The sequence below is a fragment of the Elephas maximus genome, chromosome 3 (genome assembly GCF_024166365.1).
Source record: "Elephas maximus indicus isolate mEleMax1 chromosome 3, mEleMax1 primary haplotype, whole genome shotgun sequence".
Classification (NCBI taxonomy): Eukaryota; Metazoa; Chordata; class Mammalia; order Proboscidea; family Elephantidae; genus Elephas; species Elephas maximus.
The window spans coordinates 149,032,140-149,054,061 of NC_064821.1; the positions used below are offsets into that span (position 1 = coordinate 149,032,140).

The 21,922-nt window shown below is 36.6% G+C and overlaps 1 protein-coding gene across 2 annotated transcripts; it reads left to right on the top strand.

Annotated features, from left to right (window-relative positions):
* Positions 1-68: 68 nt before the first annotated feature.
* On the top strand, positions 69-13,272 carry TMED5 (transmembrane p24 trafficking protein 5). 2 transcript variants are annotated; one of them, XM_049879771.1, is made up of 5 exons: positions 69-257; positions 4,510-4,607; positions 9,011-9,191; positions 10,979-11,023; positions 11,556-11,720. In XM_049879771.1, exons 1-5 carry the CDS (start codon positions 69-71, stop codon positions 11,625-11,627), a joined length of 585 nt encoding a protein of 194 aa, XP_049735728.1. In that variant the 3' UTR covers positions 11,628-11,720. The 2 variants fall into 2 exon arrangements, with proteins under 2 accessions (XP_049735728.1, XP_049735727.1); XM_049879770.1 differs by lacking the exon at positions 10,979-11,023 and having other exon boundaries at positions 11,566-13,272.
* Positions 13,273-21,922: the final 8,650 nt, after the last annotated feature.

A 21,922-nucleotide genomic window follows, 5' to 3' on the forward strand; every position in this document is an offset into this window, starting at 1 on the left:
AAGCGGGGCGCAGGCCCCCTTAAGCTACGTCTTCTACGCCTTTCCAGCCCGAGATCGCCCCGGCAGGGATGGGCGGTAAGATCTGGCTGCCCCTTCCGGTGCTCTTCCTGGCCGCTGTGCCACCAGCGCTGCTGCCCGGAGCGGCCAGCTTCACGCCCTCCTTAGACAGCGACTTCACGTTTACCCTTCCGGCCGGCCAGAAGGAGTGTTTCTACCAGCCCATGCCCCTGAAGGCCTCGCTGGAGATCGAGTACCAAGTAAGTGAGGAGGGGGCATTAATAGATCTTCCTGTAGCCCAGGTGCACCGCGTCGTCCCCTCGCCCGCTTGGAAACTTCCGGTGGACGGCCCGGGTGCGGGGCGGGCGAGGGCCGCCGGGGAGCCCGCCAGTCCGCGCAGGCGCGCCGGGGAGGCTCGCGCGGCTTCCGGGACGGAGGAGTTAGGCGGGACCTGCAGACGACCCGCCCTCTGCCCTCTGCTCGGTTGTGGAAGTGGCCGGAACTGGTGCTGTCGGTGGCTTTGCGCTTCGTTTCATAATACACCCATCGCTTTTCTAGCCAGTACACGCTCCGATACTGGGAATTCCACAATAACAGGATTAATACACGTTCTCATTCATCATTGGACGAGGCGATGACACTTGTTTGATTCATCCCCACCCCTTTCACCCAATTCTGATATTAGGTCTTCACTGCCATTTTTCATGTAAGGATTTTGAAATCGTTGCCACGTGATTATCACTAGATCCTATTTTGAAAAACTTTGGAGGGGGCACTTACTGCTGTATTAAATGATAAACATTTCCTTTACAGCTACATGGACATCATTTTTAGATCAAGTAACATCAAACCGTATATTAACTGTGCAACCATTCTTCCATTTAGCATTGTAAGCTTTTACCCCCATGTCATTGTTTTCCTTTTTAGTATCCAAAAATAAAAAAAACCCGTTGCGGTCGAGTCGATCCCGACTCATAGCGACCCTGTAGGACAGAATAAAACTGCCCCGTAGAGTTTACAAGGAGCGCTTGCTGGATTTGAACCGCCACCTCTTGGTTAGCAGCTGTAGCTGTTAACCACCATGTCACCAGGATTTCCTTTTTAGTATCTCCCCCCCCCAAAAAACCAAACTCATAACCATGGAGTCCATTCCAACTCGACTCCGTAATGGTGACCCTATAGGATTGCTACATATGGTTTCCAAGGCTGTAATCTTTACAGAAGTAGACTGCACCCTCCTTCTCCAGCAGAGCTGCTGGTGGGTTCGAACTGTGGACCATAAGTTAGTAATGAAGTGCTTAACCACCTTGCCACCAGGACTTTTCAGTATGTGCATAAACTCTGTTGCCATCGGGTTGATTCCAACTCATAGCAACCCTATGGAACAGAGTAGAGCTGCCCCACAGAGTTTCTAAGGAGGGGCTCGTGGATTCCAACTGCTGACCTTTTGGTTAGCAGCCGAGCCCTTAATCACTGCACCACCAGGGCTCCAGTATCTACATAGCACTCTATTATAGGGAGTTGCCACAACTTAGTAAATCATCTAGTAGACGGTAGTTTCTTAGAAGAAAGCTTGTTAGTTTCACACAGCTAATTTAGATGTGTCCAGGTAGCACTGCAAAAATAGATGTGTTGGTGTAGTTCATCTGTTAATTTTTTTAAGGTGATGTAGAGAATTGTTTAATAACAAAAAAAGAAAAAAGAGTCTTCAGCAGAAAGGAACTTGAAGATTAGATTATAGATGCATAAGGTAAGTGTAGAGAGTAAAGTACTTTATATAAAATCAAATGGAGAGGAAAACTGAGGCTAGAACTTGATTTCTGGATTAGGTCAGAAGTTCAGCATTTAATAAACAGTTATTATGTGCCAGGAATGTGTATTAGAAAGGGAAAACAAATGAAAAAAAGAGTCCTTGTTCTCAAAGAGGTTAATATTTAAGGGTTACTGGCTCATAAACAGATAATTTCAATAAAGTATCATTAAGTGCTAATAGAGGAGGACTTCCCTGGGATTCCTTGAGAAAATATCAAAGTTGAATCTAGAAATATGCTTAAGTTACACAGGAACAGAAGGAAAGAGGGGCATTTCAGGAAAGGGAACAAAATGTCTAGAGACACATAGTGTGTTTGGAAATTGGGCAGTGTGTAGTGGACAAGTAGTTTTTTAGACTGTAAAGTGTAGGATGGAAGTAGCAGAAAAGGAGATTGGAAAGGACAGGCAGCTGGATCATGGATCTTGAACCACAGCCACGCTAAGTAACTTTGCCCTTATTTTGTAGCATAAAAATGTGTTCAGATACATCACTGGGTATAATGTGGAAGATGGATTTAAGGAGAGGCAAAACTAGATGCAAGAAAACATTAGAGGTTTAGTGAAATATTTCAAATAAGAAAACAATTTGTATTTACCCACATATTGGGAAGTCTTTGTTATTTATTGGCCTCTTAAGAGTACAGCTCTAGAGACAAAATGCCTAGTTTCAAATTACGGCTCTGCCACTTACTAGCTGTGTAATCTTGAACAAGTTGCTTAATCTTTCATTTGTAAAATAGAGATAATGTAAGTACTACAGAGTTAATTTGAAAAAATTAGTAAATGTTCATAGACTATATTCGACCCATAATAAATATTCAATAAATGTTCATCTTTTATTTTGTAATGTAAAAGTTATACAGCTGACTTATTTACCTTTATACTTTACATCTTTAGTCATTTTTAAAGGGACTGTTCCCCCAAAGTATTTTTCCCAAACAATTAAATTGTTTTGATTGGGGAGAGAAATAAAGTCATATGTAATTAAAATTGAAAAAAAAAAAATTTTTTTTTTTTTTTTTTAATTTAATCTCAGTAGCCCTAGAGGACTGGAGGGGTCTTGGGGTTGAGAGCATCTTCAGCCCTTTCTTTGCATTTTCCAACTCCATGATTAATTTTCCATTAAATACAAGCTACTGATTTTTGTCTTAAGGTTCGTTTTCTAAATGTCAAGGAACACATTGTAGACGTTGTCCCTGGGTTACTGTGAAATACTAAAAATTTTTAACCGTTTCTTTTTAAGTTTTAGGACACTTTTAAGATAATTGACCAGCCCCAGCACTACATTATATTGATACAAGTTCTTAAAAAATGTGTTTCAATGTCAATACATATATCTTGTGAATAAAATAGATGATTAATTTAAAAATCTAAATCATTATTGAGTGCTTAATGTGTGTCAAGCACCTTGCTGAGTGCCAGCGATACAATGGTGAGTAAAATCATAGTCTGTGTTCTCATACAGCCTGGGAGTCTCAGTGGCACAGTTAAGTACTCTACTACTAACTGAAAGGTTGGCAGTTCAAACCCACGTAACGGCCAGACCTAGTGATCTGCTTCTGTAAAGATTAAAAAAAAAAAAGAAAATCCTATAGGGCAGTTCTGCTGTGTCACTTGGGATTGCTATGAGACAAAATCAATTTCATGGCACCTGACAAGAACATTATAACATCATTATATGGAAATTTTCGGATTGTAAAAGATCAAATCATATTCATTGGCCAATAAGTGAACCAGCCTACCTGATAGACACAGTTCATATCGGGGAGTGTAGAAGAATATATTGAAGAAGTCAGCTGGAGTCAGATCATGGGGGCATTGAATTCCAGGCTAAGGAGCAGTTAATTATTTATTCTCACTTTATTGAAGAGTAAACAAATCAGAAATGTTATTTAGCATGCCCTAAATTGTCTAAATTTTAAGTCTGTATTTCTTTCCACTCTGTAAGTCTTCTCATTGAAGGCATTGTTTTGTTGTTGTTAGGTGCCATTGAGTAGGTTCCGACTCATAGCAACCCTACGTACAACAGAACAAAACATTGCCTGGTCCTGCACCATCCTCACAACAATTGTTATGCTGGAGCCCATTGTTGCAGCCACTATTTCAATCCATCTCATTGAGTGTCTTCCTCTTTTTTGCTGACCCTCTACTTTACCAAGCATGATGTGCTTCTCCAGGGACTGGTCACTCCTGGTAACATGTCCAAAGTATGTGAGACAAGTCTTGCCATCCTTGCCTCTAAGGAGTATTCTGGCTGTACTTCTTCGAAGACAGATTTGTTTGTTCCTCTGGCAGTCCATGGTATATTCAGTATTCTTCACCAACATCATAATTCAAAGGCATCAGTTCTGCAGACTTCCTTATTTGTTGTCCAGCTTTCGCATGTATATGAGGCAATTGAAAATACCATGGCTTGGGTCAGGTGCCTTAGTCCTCAAAGTTTTAGGAAGGTTATTTTAATAATATCCATGAGGCCTAAATTTAGGTGATGGCAACAGGAAAGAATTAGAAAGGGACAAGTTCTAAAAATGAATAGAATTGAGCTAGTAGATCTTTTAGCTCCCTTCTAGTTCTAACAGTGGTCTGTTGGCTTTCTTAACCCTCTAGTTTGAGAAAAAAAATCTTTTCATCATAGAATCTACTTTATATAATTTTTATATTCAGAATTTATAATGTACGTTCTTCTGTACTGTTTTGTAGGTGTTAGATGGAGCAGGATTAGATATTGATTTCCATCTTGCCTCCCCGGAGGGTAAAACTTTAGTTTTTGAACAAAGAAAATCAGATGGAGTTCACACGTAAGTATTCTCTTCTGTTTCCTTATGCTGAATAATACCAGTAGGCTGTCTGCAGGGCAGCATAATTTAACATATCTGATGCTAAATACCAGTATTAGATTATTTCAAATGAACATGTTAAGCAATCCCTAATAGTGGACCGTTTTATATACTGTCTTTTTATTACCCTTTTTTGTGTAGGCATTTCAATTTGATCTTGACTTAATTTCTTCTTTGTTTTGGTTAAACACATGAGTATTCCCTAAGTAGTGTACCCAATCTGTTGTGGCATTTTAAACCTGCCTTTCCTGTTAGCATAGGCTTTCTGTTTTAACTAGTTATCTGCCCTAAAGAGTTTCTTGAACTGCTGACTGTGTCATTTTTGCCCATAGTTTTCTTTATTAAAACAACAGGACAGTATGTCTTTGCATGTATGCGTGTGTGTAATTGTATTTTTGCTCAGACTTCACTCTTTAAATAATTAGAAAAAGATCAAAAAGTAAAAGATACGACCTTAGGAAACTATATAGAAAAAAAATACTTGTTATAACTCTTTGAATTTGACAGAAGGCCATATATCCTCTTCTTACATTTCACTTCTTTGCTTTCACATCTCACTAGTGTGTTTCCGTTTCATTCTATTATTTAACTATAGCACTTTTTTTTCTCAATTTTGTTATCGTGTTAGAGCTTAACTGTGCATTCATATGAAGTAGAAGCGTGAATGCAGAGTGTCTACTATTTGCCATAAACTAGACTTAGCATCTTATATGCTATCTAAGTTAAACTTTCCAACCTACTGTGAGATAGATGCTTTGATTCCCATTTTACAGACAAGGAATCTTTGCAGACAAGGAGGCTCAGAGAAGTTAAATACACATTTATTAAGAGGTGGAGGCAGGATGAACCAAAACTATTGCTTTCTACCACACGATGCTTAGAACATCTCTGGCACATAGCACTATGTAAGTATTAGTTATTATTACAATTATTAGACTTCGTTAACTAAAGCTTCTGACATGTATGATGCTCAGTAAATACTGAATGCATGTGTGAATGAATGAGGCAAAAAAATCTGTCATTCATAATTTTCTAAGATACTCATTTTAAAAGTGGTTTTTAAAATGGTATCTTATTTATGCAAAGCCCAGGAAAAAATTTATATAAACTATAAGTAAAATAGAGAAAGAACAAATTAAAGCCACCTTATTTTGAGATACTTGAAATAAACTATGCCTTCTCTTTGATAGGTTTATGAACAATAGGAACTAAAAATGTAGTTCATGTTTAAATTTCAGAATGTAAAGAATATACAGAATTTCATTCAGTCTTTATTTCTAATTTTCTGCTTTCCTTACATATAAATTAAAATTACAGTAAGAAAAGGAGAAAGGCGTCTTACTGCTTTCTTGCATGGAATACCTCACTCATTAAATCATTGGGAGAAGAGAATTGAGTTTATAACAGTTCACATTTATCAAGTTCTTTTGATGTGTCAGGCTACTGTTTAAGCACTTTACATACGTTTTTAATTCTTCACCAGAGCCCTCCCAGATACGTATTGCTGTTATTCTCATTTTACCAGTGAGGAAACTGAAGCATAGAGCAGATAAGTAAGCTGGTAAAGGTTACACAGCTGTCGAACAAGGAAGGCAAGATCTAGAATCATGCTGTGGAAAATAATGCAAGCATCCTGAAAATTTAAATGATCCAGCATATTGGAGACAAGTAAACAGCAAAATCGTTTACGCCGACCTTCCATGTATAGTCACAGCAAAAACTAAAACACGGTTTGAACTGTGTTTTTTCCTACTGTGAACCTATAGGAAAAAATGTGGAAAGTTAGGTCAGTAGCCATTACATGGCAATAAATCATAAGTAAATGTGAACTGGTAGAAAATATGGATAACTAGTGATTTGAGATACACAAACAGTAGGATCTGAAGTTTTGAAATAAATATAGATTGATGTAATGATTCTAAGAGGGCATGCTGGAAAAGAAAACAATGATCTTAGGTTAGAGCAAAAGAACAGTTCAGGTTTTCTTTGCTGAACTGAGTATGTGGCGCTGACAGGACACTTTAGAAAGGCACGTTTTTAATAAAGATTTGTTTTTGTAATGCCAACTCCCACGCCCGTCAGCCCCATACTTTGTCTCCCCAACTTTTAGTACCTTGACCCGTTGGGTCCTCAGGTTACGTAGATAAGACAGAAATCTTTCTCAGAATCATAAGTGGTTGTACTGAGGTCATTCGTTATGCCTACTGTGTATTAAGGGAACAATGCTATTAATTCCATCAGCCTAATTCTTGAAGGGTATATTTTGAAAAAGGCTTAGAGAAGTATGAACACACACACACACACCCACCTGTCTTTCTCCTAATTGAACATAACGCGTTCCCTTTGTGATTTCTTGAACCTCTCTGCCCTAACACATATTCATTCACTGCAAGGTAGCACTTGGGACGTAACCTGTAAAGTTGGAAGGAAAGATCTTTGCCCCAGTGAGGCCTTTAAGTTGCAAGTGAGCTCTCAGCATCCTTTGACATACAGTACTTGCTCCAAAACTGACAGGTTTCTAAATGGATCTGGGTTTCATTGAAGATCTTGGCACCAAAGGTATTCCTTGGGTCCTTCCTCATGTCAGCAATAATTGCATAATGGGTGCATGCCAACCAAAGGGAAGTTATAGGCAAAATGTTCTAAGGCAAAAGGAAATACAACTTAACACCCTGTTTAATACGGATGAAGAAATTCCAATATTAGAAGGCATCATGGATTGAACTGTGTCCCCCCAGAATATGTGTCAACTTGGTTAGGCCATGATTCCCAGTATTATGTACTTGTCCTCCATTTTGTGATTATAATTTTATGTTAAAGAGGATTAGGGTGGGACTATGGGGTATGGCCTGCACCACCTTTTATCTTACAAGAGATGAAAGGGAAGCAAAGAGTTGGGGACCTCATACCACCAAGAAAGCAATGCTGGGAGCAGAGCCCATCCTTGGACCCGGGGTCCCTGCATAGAGAAGATCCTAGTGCAGGGGAAGATTGATGAGAAGGCCAACAGAGAAAGAAAGCCTTACCCTGGAGCTGACGCCCTGAATTTGGACTTTTAGCCTGCTTTACTGTGAAGAAATAAAATTTCTCTTTGTTAAAGCCATCCACTTGTGGTATTTGTTACAGCACACTAGATAACTTAAGGTAGGGCTATAACCGAACCTAATGCTAGACCAAAAAGGATAAGAATTATTAATCCAGAGCAGCTTCAACCGCAAATCCCCACTGCTTAGGCAAGTCCCCTAATTCCAGCTGAAATCATCCTTAAGAATCTGAAGAGGGTTGGGTGGTAAGCAGTTAGAATACAGCTAGAAAGGTTTAGAAGTCATCTCAGTAGACAGGAAACATTGCTGGACATATCAAAACCTGTATTAGAATACTATGGGAATAAAGAAAACAGACTTCTTCCCTGGGGCAAAATGTGTTCATTTAATGTGCATGTTAGAGATATGAATTTTTATAAAAGGGTCTTTATTAATGCTCTGTGACTGTATAAAACACCATATATGTCTCTCTTACCTCATCAGTTTTCAGATGGTAATTTTATAAACACTGTGGCCTTGCCAAGAACGTTTGAGTGTTTTTTAAATGGTTTCTTAAAGTGTTATCAGCAGTCTCTTATGAAATAATTAACAATAAAAACAACTGTTACCGCACTGGTATTTTCTAAAATGTAAACCCCTTTGTTTTCTTGTTGTTTAGGGCAAGCAGTAGATGTCCTTAGCCTGTGGAATATTTTGCGCTGTTAAAGTGTTTCTCCATAAAAAATCATTAGAAAACCACTTCGTTAATTTCCTTTCCCCAGGCCAGAAGCTAATGAGACTGAGTATAAATTCACTTTAGAGGTGCATGGCATTTATTCAGTGAAGGTAATGTCACTGAGGGTAAAGCTTTGGTTGTTGGCCATAGAGCTCATTCCTAACATTGTAAAGTACATTACAAAGATGTGCTTAGTCAGTAAGGGGTCTGGGAGAAGACACTTAGTTCAACCTATCACTGCTTTTGAAAACAAAACAAAACTCAGTTCATAATCTTCAATTGAAGGGTAGGTTGGTAGCCATATTTGCAGATGAATTGAACTCAAATTACTTTATAATAATGCATAAAGTTTATTGTGAGATGTCACGTATCTAGATTTTTGGTCCTATCCTTTTCCAAAAATTAGATCATTTACCATAATGTACTTAATAAATGCCAAGCATATCTAAGTTAGAAGTATGTGAATCAACTTTCTTTAAATTCTAAGGAAGTACTATCAGTAAGCTTTCCAGTTATAAACCATGTTATTTTTTCTACCTATAGTTGTGTTTTCTTTGCTCTCCAAATAAAAGTGCAGATAACTGAAAACATGTACTTTTATACAGGGTAGAGACTGAAGTTGGTGACTACATGTTCTGCTTTGACAATACATTCAGCACTGTTTCTGAGAAGGTGATTTTCTTTGAATTAATCCTGGATAACATGGGAGAGCAGGAGCAAGAACAGGATTGGAAGAAATATATTACTGGCACAGATGTGTTAGATATGAAACTGGAAGATATCTTGGTCAGTATGGTGTTTTAATAAATAATGAAAATGACTAACATCCTGAGGGCTTACTATGTGATAAGCATTTTATCTACATCATCTCATCTAATATTTACTTTATAAGGTTATTATCTCCATTTTTTCCAGTGAGGTAGTTGTGTCTTAGGGAGGTTAAATAATGCCCCTAGTCATATAACCAGATAGAGGCAGAACTAGAATTTGAGTGCAGGCTCTTAACTGTAAAACTCTCTTAGAATGTAATGGTTTGTAGCATACTTGCACGTAGAGTAAAACTGAGTGATCTGCAAACACGATATACAGGCATTTTTCCCAAGCATAGTTTTTATAACATGAAATTTGGTATTAACTAATTTGGGAACACTGTCTACATTACCCTGTGACCAGACCTACAGCTCATTGAAACTAGCACTAGACTCAGGAGTAAAAACTCTTGCACTAGCTACACAGCTTCTGTGCTTGAATTACTTTATGTTTTACTGTGACCATGCATAGTGAAAGTGATAAGCATGTATAAGAACCCATTTGCTAATAATAGTACTGCCAGTGATAGGGAAAAAAGGTCATTTCTCTTCAGCCAAAGCTAGATGTAATCAAATGCTAGGATTTACTCAGTGCTGTTTATAAGTAGCATATATACCTATATTATAGAAATTTCTGCAAGAGAAATAACTTGGTTATTTTTAGTTTGAAATTTTCTAACCCCTATATTTTGATAACTCTAGATTTCTTTGGAAAGCAAGTATCAAATTATAGCAGAATGTATTTGGTTTTTGTATCATAGATCAAGTGAGCTTAAGAACTTGAAATACTAAATGATCGTATGTGTAATTCTTCAGTTAACGGAGCTCTCTAAGCCTTGGTTTCTTAAACTGCAAAATGGAGATACCACCTCTAGAGTTGTTGTGAGGATGAAATACGATATAGCATATGTAAAAGTGCTTGAAAGAGTACCTGGCAAGAACTGTAGTTTTTTTTAACTTTTCTACTGGTAATACTGTGAATACAGACTCAAAGGATTAAGTTCAGTTGACATTAATTTTACCATGAGTTTTTAATCTCACAGTGATTTCATATGTATATTAAACGCAGTTAAATTTTAGAACTGGCAGAAAATTTAGCTATCATTCGATACAGCTCCGACTCGCTTTCCCCTTTCCCTCCATTTTATAGATAATAGGTCTACGATGTAAATAATGTACACATAGTTCCAGTCCTAGTCCATTTTTATTCCCACTCATTTTTTTAAAGCTCAACCATATTAATATATCCTTTCATTTTAAATTTATTCTTCCAACAAAATATAAGCAGTTATGAATCTTATCCATACGTCACTGCATTTAGTGTTCTCAACAGATTGATTTCATTCACACAGCTAAACAAAATGACCAGACATTTTAGCTTTAAATATGGCTTAAATATTTATAGATCTTTTTTAAAATAAAATCTCAAGAACATTTTTCATTTACTCCCCAAAATCAGCACATGAATAATTTTATATTTGACTATCACCATAATATTGAAAAGAATTGTGAACAGCTATAAATTTATTTGGGGATCTGAATCCCAATCCCATATTTTTATGGAAAATATTTTCAATACTGAGTTACCATTGCTTTACAGATAGGCCCATATGATAAATATGACACTGTTGTTGTGTAGGTTTAGCAGAACAGTCTGCAAGTTTGAGTATATTTGTGCTTAAATGTGCTTTAAATCTCAACTTCACAATTTTACAATACATTCATATTACTTTTATATAGTTTTGCAGCCACTTATTTCACAAGGACCTCATTATAAAAATAATTTTTTCAGAAGATAAGCAGCTTACAATGAAGGGAAGCTTACCTTCTGAATGTGATCTTAGAACATTATTTTTTTGTATTATAAGTAGGTTACTTTTGGATATATAATATGCACATCTAAAATTGAAATATTTTCTTGTTTCATCTCCGTGAGGTAAAAACATTGAGTGTTTTGCTAGATACTAAATTGGACCAGACTAAAATTCAAAGAAAATAACAGGTAAATACCTAAAAGTTGTCCATCAGGTTTTTAAAAACTTAATCATTTTCTTATGGGCTAAGAGATAATCTGTGTAAAATTTCTAGCACCATGCCACTCAAATATATTTTCATATTATCTATTTTTCAATTAACAATAACTTTATTCCTTTTTTAAATCACTCTTTATAGGCAACAATTTAAATGTATTTTTAAGTAGTACCTGTCTGTTAACTGAATTGTGCACCTTGTCTATCTTATGTTTGGCTGTAAAACTAACATGAACATCAGGTAACTGTGAAACATACTTTTAAATTGACTTAAAATAACTGAGAACTATTTTATAGTAAAATTGTTTTACTTCTCTTCAGGAATCCATCAACAGCATCAAGGCCAGATTAAGCAAAAGTGGTCATATCCAGACTCTTCTTAGAGCATTTGAAGCCCGTGATCGAAATATACAAGAAAGCAATTTTGATAGAGTCAACTTCTGGTCTATGGTTAACTTAGTGGTCATGGTGGTGGTGTCAGCCATTCAGGTTTATATGCTGAAGAGTCTATTTGAAGATAAGAGGAAAAGTAGAACTTAAAACTCCAAACAAGAGTACTTAACATTGAAAACAGGTGGAAAATGAGATAAACTGTTACAGTCAAGGCCATTAATAGCTTTTCAAAAATGTTTTAGACATTTTAAGTGTGAAGCAAGTATAATTTAATGTGGAAGTTTTCACTTTTGTCTGTGCAAATCTTACTGATCCAGTTGTACTTATAACAAATATAGGTGTGATTGAATGAAGCCATATTAACTGTATTTTCCTAAATTTGAAAACATCTTACAAATGTCATAGGTGATTTAAATAACTGAACTTTGGTCCTGCATGCAACACCAATCAATCTGTTTTTAAAAAGGTTCTTTCACCCAGGAATTTCTTTGTAAATGTGGCAATTACAAAATAAGCTTTCAGTATGTTATGAATCATGTGAGAATTACCTAATTATGGCTTAAATATATGTTTAGAAGACAAAGGCTCAACTTTTCTCTATTTACATATGTACCTCTCCTATAATATAAATAGAAGCATACCTTTGAAAAAGTTACATTTTGGAGATTTTTTAAACTATAAATGTTATATTTCAGTGTGAAAATATCAGTAAAAAGTATTAGTTTTATATACTTAGCCTAAATCCCAAAAGCTGACATTTTGATAACTATTAAAATGCAAAGTCATACTTTCCTTGTTAAAATCAGGATAGATTTTCCCTTTGAAGTAAAGAATTCCATCAAAAGTTTCTCAGTCTCCGTAAGGACACATTCTGTCTAGCCCTTAACTAAGGTATGGAATTTCTTAATGTGAGAGAAAATAACAATTTTATTTTTATATTATCTGTCAACAGTCTTAATTTTGGTTGATTATTGACTTTCATAATACGTTACTATCAGCAGTTGTGAAGGAAATACTGCTGAAAGGATCTGGGCCTAACATAATAAACATCTCCTTTTCTGAGCTCTCAAAATCATCAGAAACAAAAAGAATTCAGGTGTACTTGAGTCATATCTGAACAAAATAAAGTTCACTTAAAACCACAGAACCAAAAATAAATGTAATCTGATGGGCTAATCATGACAATCCACTCAATATAAGGCAGAGGAAATGAATTTCCAGTTAACTGGAAAAAATTTTATTTGGATGTGAGTTTTGTTTTTTACAATTATTTGGTTTTGAATTATCTTTTATAAGTATTCAGGTACATTATTTGAAACTTAAGCCCTATAGTAAGTTTCAGCACTGAGTGTACTCTTATTAACAATTTTTATTATAATTTTAATAAATGTCCTTTTTGATAAGTATTTATTGATATGGAAGTAAGGATTGGAAAACTTCACAGAGTCCCAAGTTATAAATACCGAACATGAATAACCCACAAATATGTAAAAAGTCTTTGCCATCCTAGCTTATTGTAGTCTGTGGAGTCTTATCCAAGTACTAGTAATATAGCTACATCATGAATTAAATAGAACTTCAGGTTATACCCATTTGTAATATTCTTTAGAATAAAATATACTGCATTTGAAACAATCAGCTTACAATACATTTGGGTATAGAACACATTTGTAGGTTAATACTGCTGAAATTCTTGACAAGTAATGATATCTAGAGACACAGTGGTGCAAAAATATAGTTCCCCTTTCTTATAGTCCCTCAGGAGAATAAATGCTTAGATTTCCCTAGCCTGGGGCTTTTAAAAAATCAAGTAAATACCATGTGTTCGATTAATTTACCAAGAAAATGCCTGAGGTGTTTTGGTGTAGCCCCTTGACAAGGGCCAATATTCTCCCCCTTCTGTTAGACTCATAAAGAGAAGCAGCATTGTAGTACCATAACTAATAAAGCAAGGTACAGATAAAACTACTGAAACTTTTCTATAAAACTGTGATTAAGAATTCTACCTCTTATGTATGGCTGATTACTGTACTATCGTTGCATTTGTTATATCATCTTCTACATGTATGATTTGTGCCATTGATTTTAAACCTATGATTTAATAACTTCTTACCATATAAAAATACTTCATAATGAATGGCTTTATTTGGGAAAAAGAATTAAGAATGTTAAGGGCAATTTTATTTTTATAGACACAAGGTGAAAGGAGTGAGATTATTTAAAAAGTATAGTAAAACCTGCGAGAGCCAGACTTGCGTAAGGTGGAAACCTGTCAAGAAGGAAAATTCAAATATTTTCCACTAGTAGAAAGCAAAAGAGAAGTGGTAAGACTGCATCCTGTCATAGCATGAAGACCTGCGAGACCCAGAAAAACAAGGCAGTCCCATCGAGTTCCGGCTCTCAAAGGTTTCACTGTATGTTACCTGTATTTAAAAGTACAATTTGCAAGCAAACAATAAAATTTAATATTTCTAAAGGCATATTTATCTGCTTCATGTTTTTAAAACATCAGTATTCAGTTACTCAATTAAAATTATGTTAATTATGCTAACAACTGATTTTATCCTTGGTTTTTAATTTTTTAAACTATTAAAATACAGCATTTAACTAAGGCCTGACTTACATTTTATGTGCTGTTCTTTCCTGTGGCTTATCAAGACACGGAAGGTAAATAAGTGTTTGAAAACATTGAAATAAATTATAAACTGGATTGTCATGTTGTTTATCCTTAGACATTGGTATGTCTTAACATTAATTGGCAAAATTGAGTATGCCTCCTCGAATGAAAATTGGTTTCCTAAAATTTGAAAAGAAATTGATTCATCATGTGTCATGGTTTTTCATCTTAAGTGTAATAATGCATCACCAGTCTTCCTCAAATTGCTTTATAGTTGTAAACATCCATATTAAATGGGCAATGAATACTGAGCTGAATGTATATATGATAGAAATTACTATCAAGCAACCCTACAGAATAGTATAAGTGCCCCGTAGTGTTTTCAAGGAGTGGCTGGTGGATTAGAACTGCCGGCCTTTTGGTTAGGAACAGAGTTCTTAACCACTGTGCCACAAGGGCTCCACTGTCAAGGTAAATCTTACTTTTTCGCCAATCAATGTAAATGCTCTCTACTCCTTAAAGCCTCCATTGATCTCATCCTAACTGTGCTCTCCCTTCCATTTGAAAATCTATAGCTTTCTGTGCCTTTTATTGTACATCATTCCACTCTGCAGTAGAGCTGTTTATGTATGTACTTATTCATCTATTAACATGCATTGTACCTAAAAGGTACTCAAAATATGGACAGAAATCATCTGTTCTGAAAATTTGGAATGTTAAATAAACACCCAGTGAAATTATTGTACCCTCCATCTGCAAACAACTCAAAGATCCTTCAACAAGTGAATGGTTAAACTGTGGTGTAACTATACCGTGGAATACTATGCAGCAATAAAAAGCAAACTATTGATATATGCAACAATTTGGATGGATCTCACTGTTGGATGGATATATGCAACAATTTGGATGGATCTTTATACTTAAAAGTATAAAGATGAGAAACAGATTGGGGGAAATGAAGGGTACACAGGACCTCCCTGTACACTTTTTTTTTTTTTTTAACCTTTTGTGAATCTAGGATAAAAATTTAAAAAAGTTGGGCGCAGAGGCATATCTGAAACACACATTAGTATGTTGGTATATAAATATTTCTGAATGAACCTGGGAATGAGTAACCTATTAACTAAAACCAAAATAATCTTAGTGAAAAAGCGATTGTCATAGGTACTGGTTCAATTCTTAAGAATTTCCTTAGTACATAAAACACTATACTCTTCAGGGAACTTAAGGAACTCAGCCTGATCTTTACTGCAATTCCATGTTCTAAAATATTTTCCAGAGGTTATGATACTTATTAGAACACTGCCATGGGAGGTCCACAGACTATTCCCCAATGTTGCAAAGTCATCATTCAGCAAATCTCAACAGAGAAGCTATCCTTGATCTTTTCAAATGTTGACTCGTGGCATATTGGTGTTAACGAAAATCTTGAATACAGAATGATTGACTCCTTCATTCAGAACATCTAAAGTTTTTCCTGTAAATGATCTGAGAAGGCATATTAAGCACACACAACTGAGAAGGAAATGACTAACAACATAAATTACTGTAAATTATTAAATGCCAAAGGAATATGAATTTTAAAACAATTGTGCTGACAATTTCTACTTCATTGATCACTTGGCCAAATAGCAAAGGAAAAAGGAATGAACAAAGATCAATTTATTTAGCCTGGGGAACGAGAGGCTAGAAAACATGAGGGTGTCCCACATATTATCAAAGGAGAGTTATTAATGGCCACCCAAAGGAAGATCAGAATGGAATACTTCTATAATCTCCATAGCATCTGAGCCACATTACATGGGTCACAACATAGCCATTGCAAGAAATGTTTAACGCTTTAAGAAAAATTTAAGCATTACTGGATTCAGTACTTTGGAGAACACAAAGGGAAAGAATCTGTCCTTAAAGAGTTGACAGTATAACTGGGGAGAAAGACTAGTATTTAGCAATTTTCAACATATAGTCATTTTTCCCAAGTCTCAGCTTTGGCATTCCTTGATCCAGGAAGCTTTGCCAGATCCTTCAAATTTCCATTGTGTCTCTCTCATATGCTCCTACTGAACTAAATCACATCCTATCATAATTAACGTACAAAAGCCGCTACTAGACTCTAAGCTCTGAAGGCAGAGAGCATGTCTATTTTACCCGCTGCACCCAGCACAATGCCAGAACATAGCATTCGTTGATGCAAAGATAAGGCAGTTTATTAAATGAAAAGTGAAGTTCCAAAATAACATGATCCTTTTTCAGTAAAAGCATATAGGAACCGATGAAAAAGTCTGGAAGGCTATATACCATTATCTCTGGGTGGTAGGCCTGGAAGGACTTTTAGAGTCTTTTACAGTTTTCTGTGTTGCCTGAATTTTTCATATCATTATTAGAGAATGTAGAGCTTTTTCACTTTGGGAAAAAACAGTTGACAAAACATTTCTTTTTCATTTTCCTCATCTACTACCTCCATCTTTCACTGTGACTGCCCCTTTGATTCCTTTGGAACTGCTTCACTTAATTCTCCTTTTTTGTTGCCAGCTAAAACACAACAGTTTGGGGTTATGCGGAAAAGAAATTGGTAACAAAATAGCATTGTTTCCTCCAAGTCAGGTTTAGGCAGACAGGAGTACTTTTAGCCCAGATGGGAATGTTTCTATTCCATGAAAATCCAAAATTGGAGAATACTGCAGCCCCCTTAGGAAGAGGGCAAGTTACTTGTTGATGGTGATATTTTATTGGTTTCCAAGGCTCCCTAATCACTGAACTATAGCAAATGCTTATCATTTCCTAAACTGAAATTTATATCTACCAGTACCAGAGACAAAGTAGACAGTGCAATTTTTTTTGAAAAGGCCAATTTCAGTAGCTGCTGTGAAATATTTCAGCCTTTAATGGTGCTTTCCAATTTTAGCCAAGAAATCTGACATTTTTACTCACCATTCTGAATGTCTTAAATATTTTTAACTATCATTAACTTATCTTCATAGGACACTTTTCCTCACTTGTTTTAAAGCAAACTACTTGCACGTTACCTTTTTTTTTTTTAAGATTTCTTAAAAGAATATTTTCGGGTTTCATTTTTATTTCAACATGCTTTTTATGCAACACCACTTTGGAATAGTGTGGACTTTTCAATCCACAATAGGGTACCCACCTGGAAGTATTTTCTTGGGAACACTTCCAAGGGCTCTTGTTTCAAAGTAAGTTTTAAAACAACACAATGATTTACCACTATAAACACAGGTATGATTTGCTTCAACATAAGTCTGCTTTAATTATTATTTCTACACCACGGTAGCATGTAAGACAAAAAAAAACTCTCAATTTTTTATTTAAAAATTTATCATGCCCGCCACAGTACTACCATGAAGAAATACAAGTGTTCTAGGTCTCTGCTTAAAGAGTGGTGAAGAGCAACCTTTTAAGTTTTTAAAAATAAAGCACATAAACTTCTCGGAAATGCCTGGCAGAAGCCCCATCTACTAACAATTAGTGTCCATATTCAAGACTTTTCATAATCTGGTTCTACTCTGCTTCTTTAACTGCTTCTTCTATTACTTCCACACATCAACCTTTTTATTCCAAGCCCCCTTCCTACCTTACAGTTCTTTGAATATGCCTGCTCCTTTCCTTCTTTTTAATGGCATAATTTAGCTTCTCAAGTCCTTAAAACTACCTGCTCTGCCAACACTGGAAGATACATTTAGTTAGTCCCATCTTTGCACCTCATGTATTTCTCTAATTCATCCTACATACCAGTGCCCAGTTAATATTCTTAAAACACATCTTAGCACAGGAGTCAGGCCCATCAGACTCCAGAACAGTTCCAGCCTCATCCATACCACATGCTAACCAAAATGAACCGCCCTTTTCTGTGTACATGCTTAATGCTTTCCCTTGCTCTTCCTGCACCCTGGAATGCCTTACGTGTTGCCTTCTCTGCAAGTCCCTTCATGTTCCAGTTTAAATCCCACCACCGTGAAGTCTTCCCTAAATCTTCCTTTCCCCTCAATGTCCTCTACAGGCCCCCAAGCAAAAGAAATTTCTCCTTTCCCATTTTTAAAACCTATTGCTGCTCTGGCCCGTTTAATAATTTAACATGTACATTCTTACCTTCTCGGCAAAGAGAACACTAAGGGAGGGGGGATTCTATCTATTTCATATATCCCCCCAAGTAGTGCCTTTGAGGAGCCCTGGTTGAGCAGTGGTTAAAGAGCTTGGCTACTAGCCAAAAGCCCAGAGTCCATAAGTGGTATAAACAATGGAGCACTTGACCAGTAGCCAACGGGTTGGTGGTTTGAACCCACGCAGAGGCACCTTGAAAGACAAGTCTGAGGATCTGCTTCCAAAATCCTATGGAGTGCAATTCTACTCTGAAACATGTGTGGTAGCCATCAATCAGAACTGACCAGACAGCAACTGGTTTCTGAGTTTTGTTAGCTGCCATCAAGTTGCCCCGATTCAAGGTGAAACAATGCACAACTGAAGGAAATGCTGCCGGGTCCTGCACCATCCCCATGATCAGCTGCAGAAAAAGTACTATAAAACTACATTAACCAGAATAGCCTGGAACTGGTATAATGGCAGACGTATAGACCAATGGAATAGAATTGAAAATCTAGAAATAAGCCCATACATCTGATTTTCAATAAGGGTGCTAAGTCCATTCAATGGGGGAAAAAAAGAGTCTCTTAAATAAATGGTGCTGGTACAACTGGACTTCCACATGCAAAAGAATGAAGCTAGACCCATACCTCACACCAAAAAATATATAAAAATTAGTATTAAAAAAATCAACTCAAAATGGAATAAAGACCTAAATGTGAAAATTAAAACCATAAAACTCTTAGAAGAAAACGTGTACAATGTTTCGGAACCTAGTTTCTAAAAATGGATTCTAAGATATGACACCAAATGCATAACCAGAAAAAGACCAAACAGATAAACTGGACTTAATCAACGTTTGTGTATCAAAGAATTGGGAAAAATTTGGGGAACCATATATCCGTAAGAGTTTGACATCCAAATATATAAAGAACTTGCACAACTTAACAACGCAAACAACACAGTAAAAAAAAGAAAAAAGGGCAAAGGACTTGAATAGACATTTCACCAAAAAAGGATATACAAATAACCAACAAGCACACGAAAACATGCTTTCCATCACTAGGTATTGAAAAAAAAAACCAAATCCGTTGCCATCAAGTCGATTCCAACTCACAGCAACCCCACAGTACAGAGCAGAACCGCCCCACAAGCTTTCCAAGGAGCAGCTGGTGGATTCAAACTACTGACATTTTGGTTAGCCAAATCCTTAACCACTGTATCATCAGGGCCACTAAGCATTAAGGAGATGAAAATCAAAACCACAATGAGAAAGCACTTCACCCCCAGTAGAATAGCTATGATCAAAAGGAAAAAAAAAATGTTGGCTATGATGTGGGGAAACTGGAACTCTGACTTATTGCTGATGGGAATGCAAAATAGGATAACTGCTGTGGAAAAGTCTGGCAGTTCCTCAAAAAGTTAAACACAAAACTATCATGACCCAGCAATCCCAATCCTAGCTATATACTCAAAAGAAATTGAAAGCAGGAAGGCAGACACTCACACCAATATTCTTTGCAGACTATTTGCAACAGCAAAAAGATGGAAACAGATGAATGGATAAACAAAATGTGATACGTAAAATTTTTACTCTGTCATAAAAAGAAAAAAAATCCTGATACACGCAACATGGATGAATTTTATGCTGACTGAAATAAGTCAGTCACAAAAGGACAAATGTTGTACGATTCCACTTATATAAAGTAGGTACAGGCACAAAGACCAAAGTTTATTAATGACTAGTAGGGTTGGAAGGAAGAGGGAAAAGAAGACGTCTTAGTTTAGGCTGCACTGAGTTGCTTGTTAACAGTGGTAGAACTATTTGGAAACCGATAGTGGCGATGGTTTAACAACGTGATGAACGTAACTGCTATGAATTTAATTGTGTAACTCCTAACTTCTATACCTGTGGTTACAAGCTCTAGGGAATGGGTTGTTTTAGTTATGTTAATGAGACAGGATTGGTGTAGGGTGTGTCTTAAATCAATCTGTTTTGTATAAAAGAGATTGAACAAGCAAGCAAAAGCAGCAGAGATGGGGAAAGAGAGATACTAAGCCACATGAAGATCACCCAGGTGCAGGAGCTCAGAAGAGACAAGGACCTTCCTCCACAGCCAACAGAGAGCGAAAGTCTTCTGCTACAGCCAACATCTTGGACTAGAACATTTAGCCTCCTGGACAGAATGGGAATCCTAGAACACTTACTTGTGCTGATGTAGAACATGTACATAGACCAAGAAACAGTCATTCAAAAAGAACATGGGGACACTGCGCGGTTTAAAGTCTGGAAAAGTGTGCATCAGGGCTGTATACTTTATCATACTTATTCAATCTGTTTGCTGAGCAAACAATCTGAGAGGCTGGACTACATGAAGAAGAATGAGGCATCAGGATTGGAGGAAGCCTCACTAACAACCTGTGGTATGCAGATAACATAACCTTGCTTGCTGAAAGTGAAGAGGACTTGAAGCACTAACTGATGAAAATCAAAGACTATAGCCTTCAGTATGGATTACACCTCAACATAAAAAATCATCACACCTGAACCTAAGTAACATCATGATAAATGGAGAAAAGATTAAAGACGTCAAGGATTTCATTTTATTTGGATGCACAATCAACGCTCATCGAACCAGGAGTTAAGAAACCAAATGATGTATTGCACTGGGCAAATCTGCTGCTCAAGACCTCTTTAAAGTGTTGAAAAAAAAAGACGTCACTTTGAGAACTAAGGCGTGCCTGACCCAAGCCATGGTATTTTCAATCACGTCATTGAAAGCAAAAGCTAGACAATGAATAAGGAAGACCAAAGAACTGATGCCTTTGAATTATGATGTTGGTGAAGAATACTGAATGGACTACCAAAAGAATGAACAAGTCTGTCTTGGAAGAAGTACAGCCACAGTGCTCCTTGAAAGCAAGAATGGTGAGATTTCATCTCACATACTTTGGACACATTATCAGGAGGGACCAGGCCATGGAGGACATTACGCTTGGTAAGGAAGAGGGTCAGCGAAAAAGAGGAAGACCCTCAACAAGATGGAGTGACACAGTGACTGCAACAATGGGTTCGAACATTGCGACCATTGTGAGGATGACGAAGGACCGGGCAGTGTTTTGTTTTGTTGTACGTACGGTCGCTTTAAGTTGAAACCAACTCGACGGCACCTAACAAGCCTCTTAAAAAGGGAGAAAATAAATTTGTCAAAGCCATACGCTTGTGGTATTTCTGCTATAGCTGCACTAGATAACTACAATAACCCATGTTACTGAGTTGTACGTGCAAAAAATGTTGAATTGGCAATTGTTTTGTTATATATGTATTTTTATCACAATAAAAATTTCTTTTCTTAAAAGAGTAGGTTCTAATGACATAATTCTTCACTGGAAAATTCATATCTGGAGGTAAAAATAAAACAGAGGGACTAAGATTAAGCAAGATTTCTCCCCCTAGTTGCCATCAAGTTGATTCTGACTCATTGAGACCCCATATGTGTCACAGTAGAATTGTGCCCCATAAGGGTTCGATGGCTGATTTTTCAGAAGTAAATCATCAGGCCATTTTTC

Excerpts from the sequence above, each read along its gene's own strand:
- TMED5 (XM_049879770.1), top strand. The coding sequence starts at position 69 with ATGGGCGGTAAGATCTGGCTGCCCCTTCCGGTGCTCTTCCTGGCCGCT. Across the intron at positions 258-4,509 it reads CGCTGGAGATCGAGTACCAA|GTGTTAGATGGAGCAGGATT; the intron begins GTAAGTGAGGAG and ends ACTGTTTTGTAG. Across the intron at positions 4,608-9,010 it reads AAATCAGATGGAGTTCACAC|GGTAGAGACTGAAGTTGGTG; the intron begins GTAAGTATTCTC and ends ACTTTTATACAG.